Raw genomic sequence first — 17,050 nt, forward strand, 5'->3', positions numbered from 1 at the left:
CAACATGTTACTTCGGTGATAAGCTTAGTGGGAAAAGAACAAAAAGGAAAATAAAAGAGTTAGGTATTGTTATCTTTGCTAGGAAGTTGAACAAATTTGACCAGATAAAAAACCTGTGTTTCTGTAAAATCCAAAACATTTTCCCGTTAAGTGTTCAAGACAGTAGCTAAAGTTATTTTACTTATAAAAAAATCTAAAGCACTTCCTCATTTTCCCATTAAGTGTTCAAGGCAGTAGCTAATGTTATTTTACTAACAAAAAAATCTAAAGCACTTCCTCATCAGAAATCTAAATCATCTTTCCCATATTTTATTATAAGAAAGGAAAATGAATGACGCGATGCCTACTTTGAGATAAATATCAGTGGCTCGGTATAGACCATCATGATTAGTGCGTGCATATGCAGGTAAAGAATCTGCGATGACCACAAACTTGGTGAGCTTGAGATTTGCATCAGCAGCAATTTCTGCTAGGTAATTGTCCAATAGTTTGGCAACTTTGAGCAATGAAGATTGAGAAGGAGAACAAGGGCTATCAGATTCATATGCAGATACATCTTCCACATCATCTTCACTATCATCCTGCTGAGAGAAATTTACCAAAATCCTGTGAACAGTGTCAACATCGAATAAAGTATCCCCAGCATGACGGAATGATGGGATCAGAAGATCATCAAGAGTAGCCATTTCCAGTTGTGATGCAATCCTCCTCTCAAGATCAAGTCTGCAAGCAACTGTGCAATCTAACATCACAGCAGTCCGTAGAAGTCCAAAAAGAAAACTGATAGGCACAGCAACTTTTTCTGTAGGTAACAAGCTGGTGATTGTCTCAACCATGAGTCTCTGCTCATTGCCAACAGAACCAACAACCAAATCAACTTTTGGCTGGGTAGATGCATTCCATAAGCTGGGTTTCTTGGCCAAAAACTTCTGAGCATAGTTGACAAGTGAAGCACCAATACTCTCTGGACGCACCCCTCTACATTTCATGGTTGCTATGACTCTTTGATATAAATCAATCCGAAGAACAGAGAGATCTTCAATCCACCAGTCTCCATCACATTTGGCTTGCTTGTTCATGTGCAGCCTTCCAGAGCTGCTATACTCCAAGCGTGAGAAACTTGAGGCTATCTGCTCTACACATGCCTTGGATGCTATTGCATCAGTGCATCTGCTGACTATTTTAAGCTCATCAGCAAGAGGAAGCAGGTTTTCACACCACTGCAAGACTTCAGCACACATTTCAAGGCTCTTGCAGACAACACTATCAAGATATGCTTGAGCACGAGAACCAAGATTGTCTTTTGAATATTCCTCGGTCATTTCAAGGAAATCAGAAACACAACAGAGTTGAGCAACATTTGAAGACGTAATCTCAAAGTTAATGCCATAGCAGAACTTTGCTGCCAAGTCAAATGAATCAGCACCTCCTGGTAAGTTAAGAAGCTCCATCCGGGAAATATCAGAATCTCTATGCTCAGCAACTAACTTCCGGATTCGCCCACTTCGAGAGACAAGAGGGAACTGATTGCTCCAAATTAAAATGATTAGAACATATTTGGCTAGAAAAAGCAAAAGGAGTTGTTATCTTTTATGCAGCAACAAAACTTGTATTTGCAGGAAAATAGTCAAAAAAACTATAAAAAATATCTGAGAGAGACTACTTGTACCTATGCACAAATATATCACACACGTTCGAAAATGCTTGAAACAATTGCTGTGAATTACATGATATTACTTTGAGATGAGACTATTTTCTTAACAAAACTCATTATAATCACTTCCCCATCTAATTGGTATTAGTTTTCCATACGATGAACTTCTTTTTGATCAACAAGCTATCATAAGCATGTCTCCGATCTCCATATAAGGGTTGATCGATCTGAATCAATTTCGTGGCCCTTAATGCTTCCCCAAAAATGATAGTTTGGGATCTCACGAATCACATCTAATTGGTATCAAGGCTCTCTAAGGGAATGATCAAGCTTAGAGTTCTTCCCCAAATACTTTTCTTTTTCCTGAGAAATGATGTTGAGAGAAAACTTGGATGGAATTTGAATCTCAGGGTGGAAAACAGAGCTTTGATTGAACATGAGCAAGAGGACTAGGGAATAAAATGATATATGTTATTATTTTATCCCCAATAATACCTGTCAGTTTGTCAATATCACAGGCCTTACATGAGTGGATAGAATTGGAATCTCAGAGAACTCTGACTGAACATGAGCGAGATGACTAAAGAATAAATGATATCTTTTATTATTTTAGCCCCAGTAATACCTTTCAGTATGTTAAAATCACAATTCTTATATGATAACAGTAACTATTCTGGTTTGATATTGTTGCATTATCATGAAAATAGAGATCAGATCATTTCTATTATTAGTTAGGGTTCCTCCTTTCCTCTGTCCAGCATATGGCCACTCATATAATTGTAATTAGACATTATAATTTCTATTATTTCATAATTGAACGATATATTTTACTTATTTCAACTAGTTCAGATTAAGTTCATCTAAAATAGACAGATCAAGAACACACATGCAGCATCAACAGAATGGTATTCTCAGTAAATCTTGATGGGAGTCATACAACTTGTAATAGCTGATTACTCGTGTGGGCTTTTTATTTTATGTTATTGGTTATGTCTGTGTTGTTGGGCCTTAAGTTATTAGGCCTGACTTAGTTCCTTTCATTATTATTCATGCGGCATTACTAATTAGGGATATCAAGTGTCCTTTCATGTAATATTGTTAGGCAGTGTATGCCCTAAGATCCAACAGATGATGTAAACTGATTTTATTTTGAATAAAATCTCAGTTTATTTCTTTATTACATGTGTGGTTGGGTATGAGTCTATGAATTAGCCCTCGATTTGCATTATAGAATTGTGATAATCATTAACTTGGTTTGCGACACTCATAATTGCTATTTAGACTAAATGTTCTCAGCTGGTGAATAAACTTTGGCAGTTTATTTTGACAAGGCTGACACACTTGTGTTACCTTTTGAGGACTGGTTTGCCTCAACCACTAGGGTCAGACTCAAAGTGTGAGTGTGGGTGTTTGTGAAACACTGAACTGGACCATTCCATAATATTCCTGGACTTTAGGATTAGTGGAACATCTGGATAGTTGCATTCAGTCCTCAAACTTGATAATGATAATTAGATCTCAGATCTTTCTGCTTTTGTGATATGGACACGTTTGTTGGGAAGACTTATCGCTGCCGGTAGCAGCAGTGATTTGGTGTTCTCATCGGATTCTAGCTAGTTACAGTCCATCTTATCTTATTTGTTCTTATCTTATTATCCTTATCTTATCTTATCTGTTTCAGTAAGGATTAGTAGAAAGTCTGATCTATCTTAGGGAGTCTTATCTATCTTAAGTAAGGAGTCTTATCTAGGGAGTCTTATCTATCTTATCTGTAAGTAGTATAGATTAGCAGGGAGTCTTCCCACAAGGAAGACTCTTATCTCTTGTAATCTCCTATTTAAGGAGCTGAGAATATTGAATAAGATCATCGAAAATTTCAGTCAAGAAAGAGAGCAAGGAGAGTTAGGTGATCTCTTGGACAAATCACCATTAAGGCGCCAAGATAGGTTCATCAAGAGTGTTAGAGTGAGCCGAATAAGGGTAATTTAGTAATCTTATGTCAGTTAAGTACTTTGCTTATGTGGCTGTTTTATTAGAGTACTCTGCCCCACACTTAAGTGAGGGCAGTTTAGTCTTTGTAAGTGTAATTAGAACCTAATAAACACAAGGGGGTCGACTGAATGGAAGACAAATCAGTTCGACTAAACCCTCCTGTTCTCTCTTTCTCTTGTCTTCTTCCTCATCTTCTTCTTCCTTCTTCACTGGTTCGGACTACTGTAGCTGCTCCAAAACATGGTATCAGAGCAAGGTTTCTGACCTGCTTCCGCTTGCAAAGCATCTCAGCTGTGTTCGTGACACCCTCCTCTTCGTTTCTAGTTGGTTAATGGAGAGAGCTGGTTCGCCCTAGGTCTGAGACATCACAGTTCGTTGCTCTCTGCTGCGCACAGTTTTCTTCATCAAGGAAGGTGATTTTAGCAGTGAATGGTTGGCTGATACTCTCAAAGGAAGGTTGGTTATTTAGTCCTCTTGTGTTGCTGGTATTTCTGGGTAGGAACCCTTCAAGAATCAGTTAGTACTGATTAGAACCTAGAGAACTAGGTTCATTGTTGCCCTAAAAAGGGCTGTGTGTGCAGTAGCCGAATGGTGTAGGGCTGCTGTGAGTTGTTGAGTGGTGTTAGGGCTGCTGTAGGTGGCCGAGTGGTGTAAGGTGGAATGCAGTGACCTTGCCAAGCTCCTTGTGGTCGTGTAATGCCCTCTTAAGTGTGTTAAAAAAATCTGAACTGGGTGTAGCAGTTTGACTGTGTTGTGGTGCTTGTGATGCGCAATTTTTTTTTATTGAGTGGTTGTAAGAGGGCCTACTGTTGTGTTGTGGTGCTTGTGATGCTTATGTGGGTCGTAGGTGTGTAAAGTCAGCAGTAGTGTAAAGAAGAACAAGTGTGTGCTCCCACTGTTGTGTTTAGGGGCTGCAATAGGTGCTGAAGTATCAAACTGTGAACAACATCAATCAGCTTGTAGCTGAGAAGTAAGGTTAGAGGCAACTGTGAAAGAGTACAATGGCAGCAATAGGAGATGGCTACAATGATCAGAAACCTAATGTGGTAATTTCCTCCGACTACCTAGGGGTACAAATGACCTCAATTAAGCTGAATGGGGAGAACTATGTTCCATGGGCCAAATCAGTGGAAGTGTTTCTCAAGGCAAAGAAGAAAGTAAAGCATGTAAGAGATGAAAAGCCATCGGAGGACTCTCCAGGGTTTGATGATTGGGAGCAAGAAGATGCTCAAATCATGACTTGGCTGTGGAATAGTATGGAACCTAAAATTAGTGCCAACTTCATGTTTCTTGATACGGCTAAGGATATATGGGAGCATGCTAAGAAGCTATATTCTGGACAAGATAACACAACAAGAGTGTATCAGCTTTATCAGGAGTATTTTGATTTACAACAAGGAACCAAAACACTAGAAGAGTACTATGCCAACTTGAAGAATATAAGGAATGAACTCAATGTCTATCACCCCCTTACTCCAGATATTAAAGTTCAGCAACAGTAAAGGGAGCAACTAGATGTTACAAGATTTTTAGTGGGGCTGAAGTCGGAATATGAACAAGTTAGAGCCCAAATATTGGGGGGCTCTACTCTTCCTACACTTGAGGAAGTATTCTCAAGGCTTCGTAGAATCTCTTTGGGACAGACAGAGAACTCCACACAGTCTGATAGATCAGCACTTGTGACAGCTCGAGGGGTTGGATATAGTACAAGAGGGGGAGGTCATGCTCCCCGAGGAGGCCGTGGCAGTTCCATGATTAGTCGGGGTGGTTGTGACTCAGGGGGAGGTCGTGGCAGAGGGAAGAATAACTCTACAAGGAAATGCACTCATTGTGGTAGAGAGGGACACACAGTGAATTTCTGTTATGATTTACATGGCCCTCCCTCTAAATGGGCTAATCATGCTGTAGCGGGTGAGGTTGATATCAGTGACAGTAAACCGGCAGACCGAACTCATCCCACATCTACATCTACCTCTGGGAGGGAAATGGTGAGCGTACCGCGTGATGAGTATGAACGGTTCCTTCAAACTACTTCACAGCATACCACTGCCACACTTGCCCAATCAGGTATTGCTTGCATGTCATCTAAAACCTCTCCCTGGATTATTGACTCTGGAGCCTTAGATCATATGACCGGGACTCCAGGTGTGTTCTCTTCTCTCTCTGAAACCTCCACATCATAAACTGTTACACTTGCCAATGGGTCCTCATCTCCCATATGTGGTGTTGGTAATATTGACATGGCTCCTGTGCCCTTATCATCTGTTTTATATGTCCCTAAGTTTCCATTCAATCTTATGTCTGTTAGTAAAATAACCAAAGCTCTTAACTGTTCCGTTACCTTCTTTCCTTCCACCTGTGTTTTTTAGGATCTCAAGACGGGGAAGAAGATTGGTGGGGGGCATGAAGCTGGTGGACTGTACTATCTTGACGGTGGTGGATCTTCAATTGCTCTTTAGACTTCGCTTACTCCTCTACAATGGCATTGCCGACTGGGACATCCATCTCTCAAGGCTCTCAAGATTTTGGTCCCGTCATTGAGTCATTTGTCAGTTTTGCAATGTGAGTCATGTCAGTTTGGGAAACATCGTCGTGTGTCCTTCAGTCCAAGAGTTGAGAGTCGTATGTTGAGTCCTTTTTCTTTGGTTCATTCAGATGTTTGGGGTCCAATCAAAATAGAGTCTTATAATGGGTACAAGTATTTTGTCTCCTTTATTGATGATTGTTCAAGAATGACATGGATTTACTTAATGAAAGAAATAAGTGAATTGTTTTCTATTTTTCAAAAATTCCATGCTGAAATACGCACACAATTTGGTGTTCCAATCAAAATTCTCCGTTCAGATAATGGTCGTGAATACTTTCTTACTTCATTTCAACAGTATTTAGAACAGCATGGCATTATTCATCAGACATCATGTGCATACACCCCTCAACAAAATGGGGTAGCTGAACGGAAGAACCGTCAGCTTCTTGAAACTGCTCGATCTATTCTTCACCACATGAATGTTCCTAAACGTTTTTGGAGTGATGCTGTACTCACTGCATGTTTTCTCATTAATCGGATGCCCTCCTTCATTCTTCATGGTCGGTCCCCCTTCTCTATCTTGTTTCCCACTTTATCTCCATTCCCATTAATTCCTCGTGTCTTTGGTTGTGTGTGCTTTGTCCACAATCTGAGCCCTGGAATAGACAAGCTAGATGCACGCTCAATTAAATGTGTCTTCCTTGGCTACTCACGGACTCAGAAAGGGTACAAGTGTTATAATCCCATTACCCGGAAGTGCTATGTCTGTCCTGATGTCACCTTTTTTGAGTCAGTCCCCTTCTTCTCAAGTCCTGAAGCACCCTCGTCTCCACCCGCACTTCCTCTTCCTCTCCCTGTCAGTGATCCAGTTCCAGATGTTGTTGTTGGAGTAGACTCATCACCTCATCCCATGCAGATCACCACTGAACGTCCACCAATCCGGCAAGTGTATACACGTCGAACGGCACCGGCCCCTCCTCTAGCTTCTACCTCATCTGCGGATTCTCTCATGGCTCCTATTGTTGAACCCTCAAACCTTGATCTACCCATTGCCTTACGGAAAGGTAAACGCAGTTCTACCCTCCATCCCATTTCCAATTTCGTTTCATTATCTCGTCTTTCTACATCACATCGCCAGTTTGTTTCCCTTTTATCCTCTATTTCCATACCTAACAATGTCCAAGAAGCTCTCAGTTCACCTGATTGGCGGCAGGCAATGGAGGAGGAACTTTCTGCTCTTCAACATACTCAAACGTGGGAACTTACTACTCTCCCACCTGGTAAGCATGCTGTGGGATGTAAATGGGTGTATACTGTGAAATACTTGCCAGATGGTAGTGTAGAGCGTCTGAAGGCCAGACTTGTTGCTAAAGGTTACTCCCAGTTGTATGGAGTAGACTACATGGAGACATTCTCTCCGGTGGCTAAGATTGGTTCTGTTCGTGTACTAATTTCCCTGGCAGTTATGTATGATTGGCCTTTGTTTCAGCTTGATATCAAGAATGCCTTTCTCCATGGTGATCTTGTGGAGGAGGTATATATGGAGCAACCACCTGGGTTTGTTGCTCAGGGGGAGGATGGTAAGGTATGCAGATTGAAAAAGGCAATTTATGGGTTGAAACAATCGCCGCGTGCTTGGTTTGAGAAGTTCAGTGAAGTGGTGAAGAGTTTTGGAATGAAGCAGTGCCAGGTAGATCACTCAGTGTTCAGCTATGACTCAGAAGCTGGGAAGATTCTATTAGTGGTCTATGTGGATGATATTGTCATTACTGGCAGTGATAAATTGGGGATTGGCAAATTAAAGGTATTTTTGCAAAACCATTTCCAAACAAAAGATCTTGGAACATTGAAATATTTCTTGGGAATAGAGGTTGCCAGGTCAAAACAAGGTGTAAATCTGTGCCAAAGAAAATATGTTCTTGATCTATTGGAAGAAACAGGACTGTTAGGTGCAAAACCGGCTGAGACCCCTATGGAACCAAATGTTAAGTTGAGCAGTGATACAGGAGAAGTATTTGAAGATCCTGGAAGGTATAGACGACTAGTGGGGAAGCTGAACTATCTAACTATCACGAGACCCGACATATCCTTTGCAGTCAGTGTGGTGAGCCAATTCATGCAGGACCCTCGTATACCTCACTGGGATGCAATTCTTAGAATTGTGAGGTATCTGAAAGGAGCTCCAGGCCGTGGACTATTGTATAAACCAGGAGGAAAACTTGAAGTAGTGGGGTATACAGATGCAAACTGGGCAGGCTCAGTGAATGATAGAAGATCTACTACGGGCTATTGCACATTTCTTGGAGGAAATCTTGTGACGTGGAAGAGTAAAAAGCAGACGGTTGTGGCCAGAAGTAGTGCTGAAGCTGAGTATAGGGCCATGGCACATACTACCTGTGAGTTAGTGTGGTTGAGGAATCTTCTACAAGAAATTGGGTTTCACATGGATAAACCTATGAGACTGTATTGTGACAACCAAGCTGCACTCCATATCTCATCCAATCCTGTATTTCATGAGAGAACAAAGCACATAGAGGTTGATTGCCACTTTGTGAGGGAGAAGGTCCTTGCTGGAGAGATAAACACAGAACATGTGGGCTCGAATGATCAATGGGCAGATTTGTTTACAAAAGCTCTAAACTCAGGGAAAGTGAATCATCTATGTAACAAGCTGAGATTATATGACATATATTCTCCAGCTTGAGGGGGAGTGTTAGAGTGAGCCGAATAAGGGTAATTTAGTAATCTTATGTCAGTTAAGTACTTTGCTTATGTGGCTGTTTTATTAGAGTACTCTACCCCACACTTAAGTGAGGGCAGTTTAGTCTTTGTAAGTGTATTTAGAACCTAATAAACACAAGGGGGTCGACTGAATGGAAGACAAATCAGTTCGACTAAACCCTCCTGTTCTCTCTTTCTCTTGTCTTCTTCCTCATCTTCTTCTTCCTTCTTCACTGGTTCGGACTACTGTAGCTGCTCCAAAACAAAGAGCAAGGAGGAACAAGGGAAAATAGGAGGTTTTCCCCGTGGACCGACCCGTGACGAGATCCTATTCCCGGGCCCATAACATTTTGGTATACCAATCAATGGGATCTTTATGGGGTTAACATCTAGGTATGCTGGAGCAGTCAGAGAAGGGATTCTGGCAGGAGATCATTGCGATAGGATCTATCACTCTATTAGATAGAGAGAATACCTTTGAATATGCTTTCTCTAATGGATACCAAAAATGGTAGGCCCATTTACCAAGGGCAATTTATCCTTTACCCTTGTTAGTAAACCCTAGCAGATTCTAGGTTGAAGTAGAGAAGAAGAAAGAAAAGAGAAAGAAGAAGAAGAAGAAAGAAAGGTTCGGCCAGACTAGAAGAGAGTCAAAAATCACTCTTCCCTAGCTGACCCACTTGTATTTATTCAAAAACATAGAGTTACAGGAAAGACCATTTTGTCCCTCATAGAAGATGGGACACATAACTTAAACTCAGATACAATAGACCTTTCACTCTCAAGAAGATAATCCAGAATGACCAAAATACCCCTGACTCGAGCATTCTAACACTCCCCCTCAAGCTGGAGAGTATATATCATATAGTCCCAGCTTGTTACAAATGTAATCTATTCTTCCCCGAGACAATCCCTTTGTGAGAAGATCTGCCCACTGATTTCCTGAGCTCACATGAGATGTGGTTATCACCCCACTTATCACTTTATCTCTTACAAAGTGACAATCAACCTCAATATGCTTAGTTCTCTCATGAAAGCCGTGATTGGAAGAGATGTGAACAACAGCTTGGTTATCACAGTATAGTTTCATGGGTTTGTCAATTGAGAATCCCATCTCTTGAAGCAAGTTCTTCAGCCATACTAGCTCACATGTGGTATGGGCCATAGCCCTGTACTCTGCTTCTACACTACTTGCCACCACTGTTTGTTTCTTGCACTTCCAAGTTACAAGATTGCCACCGAGGAAGGTACAATACCCTGTAGTTGATCTCCTATCTGATATAGAACCAGCCCAGTTAGCATCTATGTACCCTACTATCTCAAGAGTTCCTCCACTTTGGTATAACAAACCACGACCTGGAGCAACTTTTAGGTACCTAACAATTCTCAGAACAGCTTCCCAGTGAGGAACCCGAGGATGTTGCATAAACTGGCTCACCACACTCACAACAAATGATATATCTAGCCGGGTAATGGTCAGGTAGTTCAATTTGCCCACCAACCTTTTGTATCTTCCAGGATCATCAAACTCTTCGCCCGCATCAACACTCAGCTTGGCATTGAGTTCCATAGGAGTCTCTGCTGGTTTAGCACCTAACAACCATGTTTCTTCAAGTAGATCAAGAACATATTTTCTCTGACATAGGTTGATCCCATGTTTTGACCTCGCAACCTCTATTCCCAGGAAATATTTCAACTTCCCCAGATCTTTCGTATTGAAGTGATCTTGTAAGAATTTCTTCAACCTGTTGATTCCATTGCTATCACTCCCAGTTATGACAATATCATCCACGTACACGACTAGCAAGATTTTCCCATCCTTTGAGTTATAGCTGAACACAGAATGATCAACCTGACATTGTTTCATCCCAAAGGTTTTCATCACTTCACTGAACCTGCCAAACCAAGCACGTGGAGATTGTTTCAGTCCATAAATTGCCTTTTTTGAGCCTACACACTTTGCTAGACTCCCCCTGAGCAACAAACCCTGGTGGTTGCTCCATATACACCTCTTCAACTAGATCACCATGCAGGAAGGCATTTTTGATGTCAAGTTGTACAAGAGGCCAATCATACATAGAAGCTAATGAAATCAACACCCGAACTGAACCAATCTTAGCCACAGGAGAAAATGTCTCCATATAGTCCACACCATACATCTGAGAATAACCCTTGGCCACCAACCTCGCTTTCAATTGCTCCACACTGCCATCAGGAAGAAACTTCACTGTGTAGACCCATTTACACCCAACTGTGTGCTTACCGGAAGGAAGAGCGGTGAGTTCCCATGTGTGATTATGTTGTAGAGCAGAGAGTTCTTCTTCCATGGCTTGCCGCCACCCTGGGGAGGCAAGAGCTTCCTGGACAGTCTTGGGAATGGGAACAGATGAGAGTAATGATATAAATTTGCAATGAGAAGCAGAAAGGTGAGCAGTAGAAACATAGTGTGAAATGGGTGAGAAGTACAAGTACGTTTACCTTTTCGCAGAGCAATAGGAAGATCAGGATCTGAAGGAGGAGCAGTAGCAGGATCTGTCGACAGGGGCTGAAGTGGAGGAGGGCCCGATGCACTTCTGCGGGTATACACTTGAGTGATTGGCGGCTTCTCAGTAGTAACAGGCATAGGATGTGCATCTGCAGTAGAAACAAGAGCTACCGGAAGGATGTCCACAACAGGTACAGGAAGGGGAACCACAGAGGAAGAGGAAGAGACCCCAACATCTGAGAAGAACGGAACTGACTCAAAGAAGGTGACATCAGAGCACACAAACGATTTATAGGATTTTGGGTTATAACACTTATACCCTTTCTGAGTCCTTGAGTAGCCAAGAAAGATACACTTAGTAGCTCGAGCATCTAGCTTGTCTAACCCAAGCCCCAAGTGTTGAACAAAACAAACACAACCAAAGATTCTTGGGGTAAGAGGAAATGGAGATAAAGTGGGAAACAACACGGAGAAAGGGGATTGACTTCCAAGGATTGACATGGGCATCCGATTGATCAGAAAACAGGATGTGAGAACAGCATCACTCCAAAAATGTTTTGGGACATTCATATTAATCATCAAGGATCGAGCAGTTTCAAGAAGATGTCGATTTTTTCGTTCAGCTACACCGTTCTATTGTGGAGTGTAGGCACAAGAAGTTTGATGAATGATCCCATGATGTTCTAGGTATTGCTGAAATGGTGAGGAGTTGTATTCTTTGGCATTATCGGAGCGAAGAATTTTAATATGAACACCAAATTGAGTACGTATTTCAGCATAAAATTTTTGAAAAATAGGGAACAACTCCCTACGATCTATCATAAGATAAATCCATGTCATCCTTGAAAAGTCATCAACAAAGATTACAAAATACTTATACCCATTGTATGACACCACTTTAATTGGACACCATACATCGGAATGAACTAAAGAGAAAGGACTTGAGACACGACTATCAACTCTTTGACTAAATGAGACTCTATGATGTTTACCCAATTGACATGACTCACAATCTAATGATGAAAGATGACTCAAGGAAGGAATCAGTAACTTCAAGTCCTTGAGAGAAGGATGGCCAAATCTGTAGTGCCATTGAAGAGGAGTAAGAGATGACTGAAAAGCTACTGGAGGACCACCACCATCAAGGTAATAAAATCCACCTGCTTCATGCCCTCCACCAATCTTCCTCCCCGTCTTGAGATCCTGAAACACACAAGAAGAAGGGTAGAAGGTTACAGAACAATTAAGAGACTTGGTTAATCTGCTGACAAACATAAGGTTAAAAGGAAACTTAGGAACATATAAAACAAATGATAAAGGCAAGGAGGAGAGATTAACATCACCAACACCACAGATAGGAGATGTAGAACCATTAGCAAGTGTAACTGTTTGAGGTATGGAGGAGTGGGAAAGGGAAGAAAATACATCATGAGTCCCAGACATATGGTCCGAGGCCCCGGAGTCAATGATCCAGTGTGAGTCTTTGGAAGCTAAGCAAGTCATACCTGAATGGGCAAGTGTAGCGGTGTTCTGCTAAGATGTTTGAATGAACTGCTCATATACTTCACGTGGTTCACTCACCATTTCCTTCTCAGAAGCACAAGTAGATGTGGAGAGGATTGGGTCAGTTTGCTGACTTTCAGTAACTGTGTCACTACCCTTAGTCCTAGCATGGTTAGCCCAAGTGTTGGGTGCACCACGCAAATCATAGCAGAAATTAATTGTGTGCCCCTCTAAACCACAATGTGTACACTTTCTCTGAGTATTACTCCTTCCTCTTCCCGGACCTCCCCCTAAGTCTCGGCCTCCAGTCCGGCCACTAGCCCTGCTAAACATGTGACCACCACAGTTGCTTGGGAGTCCACTCCTGACACCACCACTTCTATTTCCACGACCACCCCCTTTAGTCACTACCAAACCAGATCTGTCAGAGAGAGAAGAATGTTCTCCCGACTCAATAGATGTCCTCTTAAGACGAGCAAAGACTTCTTCAAGTGAGGGAAGAGCAGATCCTCCCAATATTTGTGCTCTAACAGGCTCATACTCAACCTTCAACTCCACACAAAACCTTGTCACATCAAGCTGCTCACGTTGCTGTTGTTGGATCTGAACATCTGATGTTAGAGGATGATACACATTAAGCTCATTACGACTATTCCTCAAACTTGCATAGTACTCTTCTAAGCTTTGAATTCCTTGCTTCAAATTGAAATACTCTTGGTACAACTGATACACCCTAGTTGTATTGTCTTGTCCAGAGTATAACTTCTTAGCATGATCCCAGATTTCCTTAGTTGTATCTAGGAACATGAAGTTCACACTAATCTTTGGTTCCATGTTGTTCCAGAGCCATGTCATTATCTGTGCATCTACTTGTTCCCAGTCACTGAACCCAGGGGAATCAGAGGGAGGTTTCTCCTCTCTTACATGTTTTACCTTCCTCTTGGCCTTCAAGAACACCTCCATAGATTTTGCCCATGGTACATAATTCTCACCATTCAACTTGATGGGTGTCATTTGAACACTTAAATAGTCTGGAGAAAGCATGACACCTGTTTTGTTATCATCCCCATTTTCAAATGAAGCCATCTTAATTATTTCACCTTCAAATATACAACACAACCTCACACTCTTTCACAAGACTTATCTCACTTATAACACCACCAATTCCAGCTTCTTTAAATACACATTACACACCACACACTAAGGCTGAAATCATTCAGTCTTCACATCAAACACCTGGGCTGCACACTACAGAACCATTCACCATCAACACACTAAGACTGAAATCACTCAGTCCTCACATCAAACACTTGGGCTGCATACTGCAGAACTGATTACACACAAGGTATAGGAGATCACTTTTAAATATTTTGAAACATAGATACACCAATCACCACGACACAACCACCACCAATCTACTGCTGTTGTGAACTTCAGCAGTCGACAACTCTTCTTTCAACATACATACGAAGAGAAATGCAGAGGAACATGACTGAAATGCATATCAATCACACTGAGCACCACCACAACCAACTTTTGAAACAAAAAGAAACATTTGCAGTTCCTTACTTGGACAAACAACAGTAGTGTTCATACCTGTCCACATTCAGCCCTCTTCGATACTGAATAGAGGGTTTAGTATACCACTCCAACGACCACCACAGCAACGACCGGAGGCATCCTCACCTCCAGGCCCACAAAACGACAGCCCCTTATCGAACCTCCACTCAGGTTAGTCAAAAAGGAAGAAGATGACTGTAAAAGTTGGTGGCGAACCCAGAAAGAGAACAGTAGCAAGAAAGAAATGAGGATACGACCTTACAGCTCTGATACCATGTTAGTAAACCCTAGCAGATTCTAGGTTGAAGTAGAGAAGAAGAAAGAAAAGAGAAAGAAGAAGAAGAAGAAGACTAGAAGAGAGTCAAAAATCACTCTTCCCTAGCTGACTCACTTGTATTTATTCAAAAACATAGAGTTACAGGAAAGACCATTTTGTCCCTCATAGAAGATGGGACACATAACTTAAACTCAGATACAATAGACCTTTCACTCTCAAGAAGATAATCCAGAACGACCAAAATACCCGACTCGAGCATTCTAACAACCCTAAAGGAGAATTCAGCCAACGGTGGGTCCCACCCTTGATATCAATCTCAAGTTTAGAGGATCTCTTAGTTTGGTCCTAATTTGGACTCCTGTGAGTCCCATGCCTCTTATTATTCCCTTTCTCACATAGGTACTCTTCATATGCAGGAAATAGCAAGTTATAGATTGTTTTTAAACTGAATTAGACAAGTCCTAGTTGGTTTGAGGCTCTCTAATTGTAGAGAGATATTCCTTACCAGTTTAGGAGAATTGCTTTTAGAAATTTTCCCTTTCTCTCTAGGAATTGAACTAGGGAAGCTTGAGAAGCTTTGAGAGTAATTAAGACTCCCATTGGGATCGCCCTAACACCCTAGACACTCTATTGAAATTCGGCCATAGAGAAAATATAATATTCTATTATTTCCAGCTTGATTATTCACAACTAATTGAACTATTGGGACTTGTGTTCATGCTTCAAATATAATATTCTACTATTTCCAGCTTGATTATAGGTGGCTAGTTGCAGAACCAAAAGAGCATCCAATATGGGTGAGAATACCAACCGTGCCACTTACAACTGCTTGCAATCAAGAGAAAGGTGGAAGTTTGAAGCGTGAACACCGTAGTGATTGTCTGCATTTGTGGTTGGACTTGAGCATCAGGTAACATTTATTTTATGTGATCTGATTAGGGTTGAATAATTATTTCTTGGTTGTGATTTAATTTATATCTGAATGGTGATTTGGATGTATGTGGATTATTTTCTACATGTCATGGATGGACACAAATCATCTCCATGATGTTTTCAGATCATTGGATGATCTCCCTTTGATAATTGAGTCCATTAGATTCATCTCTAAGAGCGATCCTCGCTTTGCAACTTTATTTGCTTAGACTTTATGAAAGTCAATGGGAGTCACTTTGGTTGACCTTAACATGACTTTAGGGCTGCAAATTTTGTTCCCTCTTAACTTATGTAAGTGCATGAGATAGGGATTAAACTTAGGAAGGAAATCTCTAAAGGCCCTCCATCACTAGTGTAAAGGACAATAGATATGGAAGGTGGGCATGAACCCTAAAATGGGGCTGCCCACTTGTCTATAGATGCTCTTGGATAACTTCAGAAGGATGATAGGGCATCCTAGACTAGTGGGAGGGGCTTATCCTAAAATGGAAGACTCTCATAGAGCTTTGGTGTGCTTATACGATGGTTTTAAGTTTAACCTAAAATGGCAATGGACCTAGGTCTAATAGAGGCCAATGAGGACTTTCATCAGATGGATGGATTGAGAATCCTCTCTAGAAAGTTATAGGGTTGGCTGAGCCAATCGATCCTATGCACCTATGGAGGTTCTTGCACTCTCAGGGATGGTAACTCATCCCTAGGGGTGGCCACAAGCTGAGCTTTTCACAAGCTATTTGATCTCAGCTCGTGAAAATCTTGGCTCGACTCGGTTTAAACTAAGCTTCGAGCCGAGCTCGAGCCCAATTTATATGCTCATTTTCTAATCGAGCCAAGCTCGAGCCTAATAAAGCTCGGCTCGTGAGGTTTGTGAGCCTAATCAAGCTTCTAGAAAATAATATGCATATAAAAATATTATGCATATAGAAAATAATATATAAAATATTTTTATTTTTATATATAATAATAAATAATTATTGTAATTCTTAACTTTTTAAATATCAAATAAAAAATAATTTTTTATATATAATTTTTTATTTTTATAAAACATTTAACTCACAATTGAGCTCGAGCTTATGAGCTTTTGACTCGAGCAGAACTCGAGCTCAAGTCTTTGGCTCGAACCGAGCTCAGGCCTCATACTTTCTTGGCGAGCTAAGCTTGAATAGCTAGCTATTCAGCTCGGCTCGGCTCGAATCCACCCTTACTCATCCCCATCTTTGACAAAAGAGGGAATTGCTAGATTTGATTAAATGACAGTGGTGCCCAGATAAAAGCTCCATCTATTGTTTAACACATGCAATTGGTTGTAGACTAACGTAATTTCTATTGTAGAAAATGATGTTCAACCCCCTATCCAAATTTGCTTGACAAATACAAGCTCAAAGGCCCAAATTAGTT

General features: G+C 41.2%; 1 protein-coding gene across 4 annotated transcripts in view; it reads right to left on the bottom strand.

The window, feature by feature from the left end:
- LOC148874762 (BTB/POZ domain-containing protein At5g48800-like) overlaps positions 1 to 17,050 on the bottom strand; it is a 77,967-nt gene that overhangs the window by 3,444 nt on the left and 57,473 nt on the right. For 2 of the 4 annotated variants that reach the window (XM_088963677.1, XM_088963678.1), the window contains exon 3: positions 348 to 1,523. In XM_088963677.1, coding sequence (XP_088819803.1) covers positions 348 to 1,523 — 1,176 coding nt within the window. Of the gene's footprint in view, positions 1 to 347; positions 1,562 to 17,050 lie in introns of all 4 variants that reach the window. The other 2 variants (XM_088963679.1, XM_088963680.1) reach the window with 1 other exon arrangement.

The sequence above is a fragment of the Nelumbo lutea genome, chromosome 1, assembly GCF_056320005.1.
Source record: "Nelumbo lutea isolate HS-2025 chromosome 1, American lotus-T2T, whole genome shotgun sequence".
In the NCBI taxonomy this organism is placed as follows: domain Eukaryota; kingdom Viridiplantae; phylum Streptophyta; class Magnoliopsida; order Proteales; family Nelumbonaceae; genus Nelumbo; species Nelumbo lutea.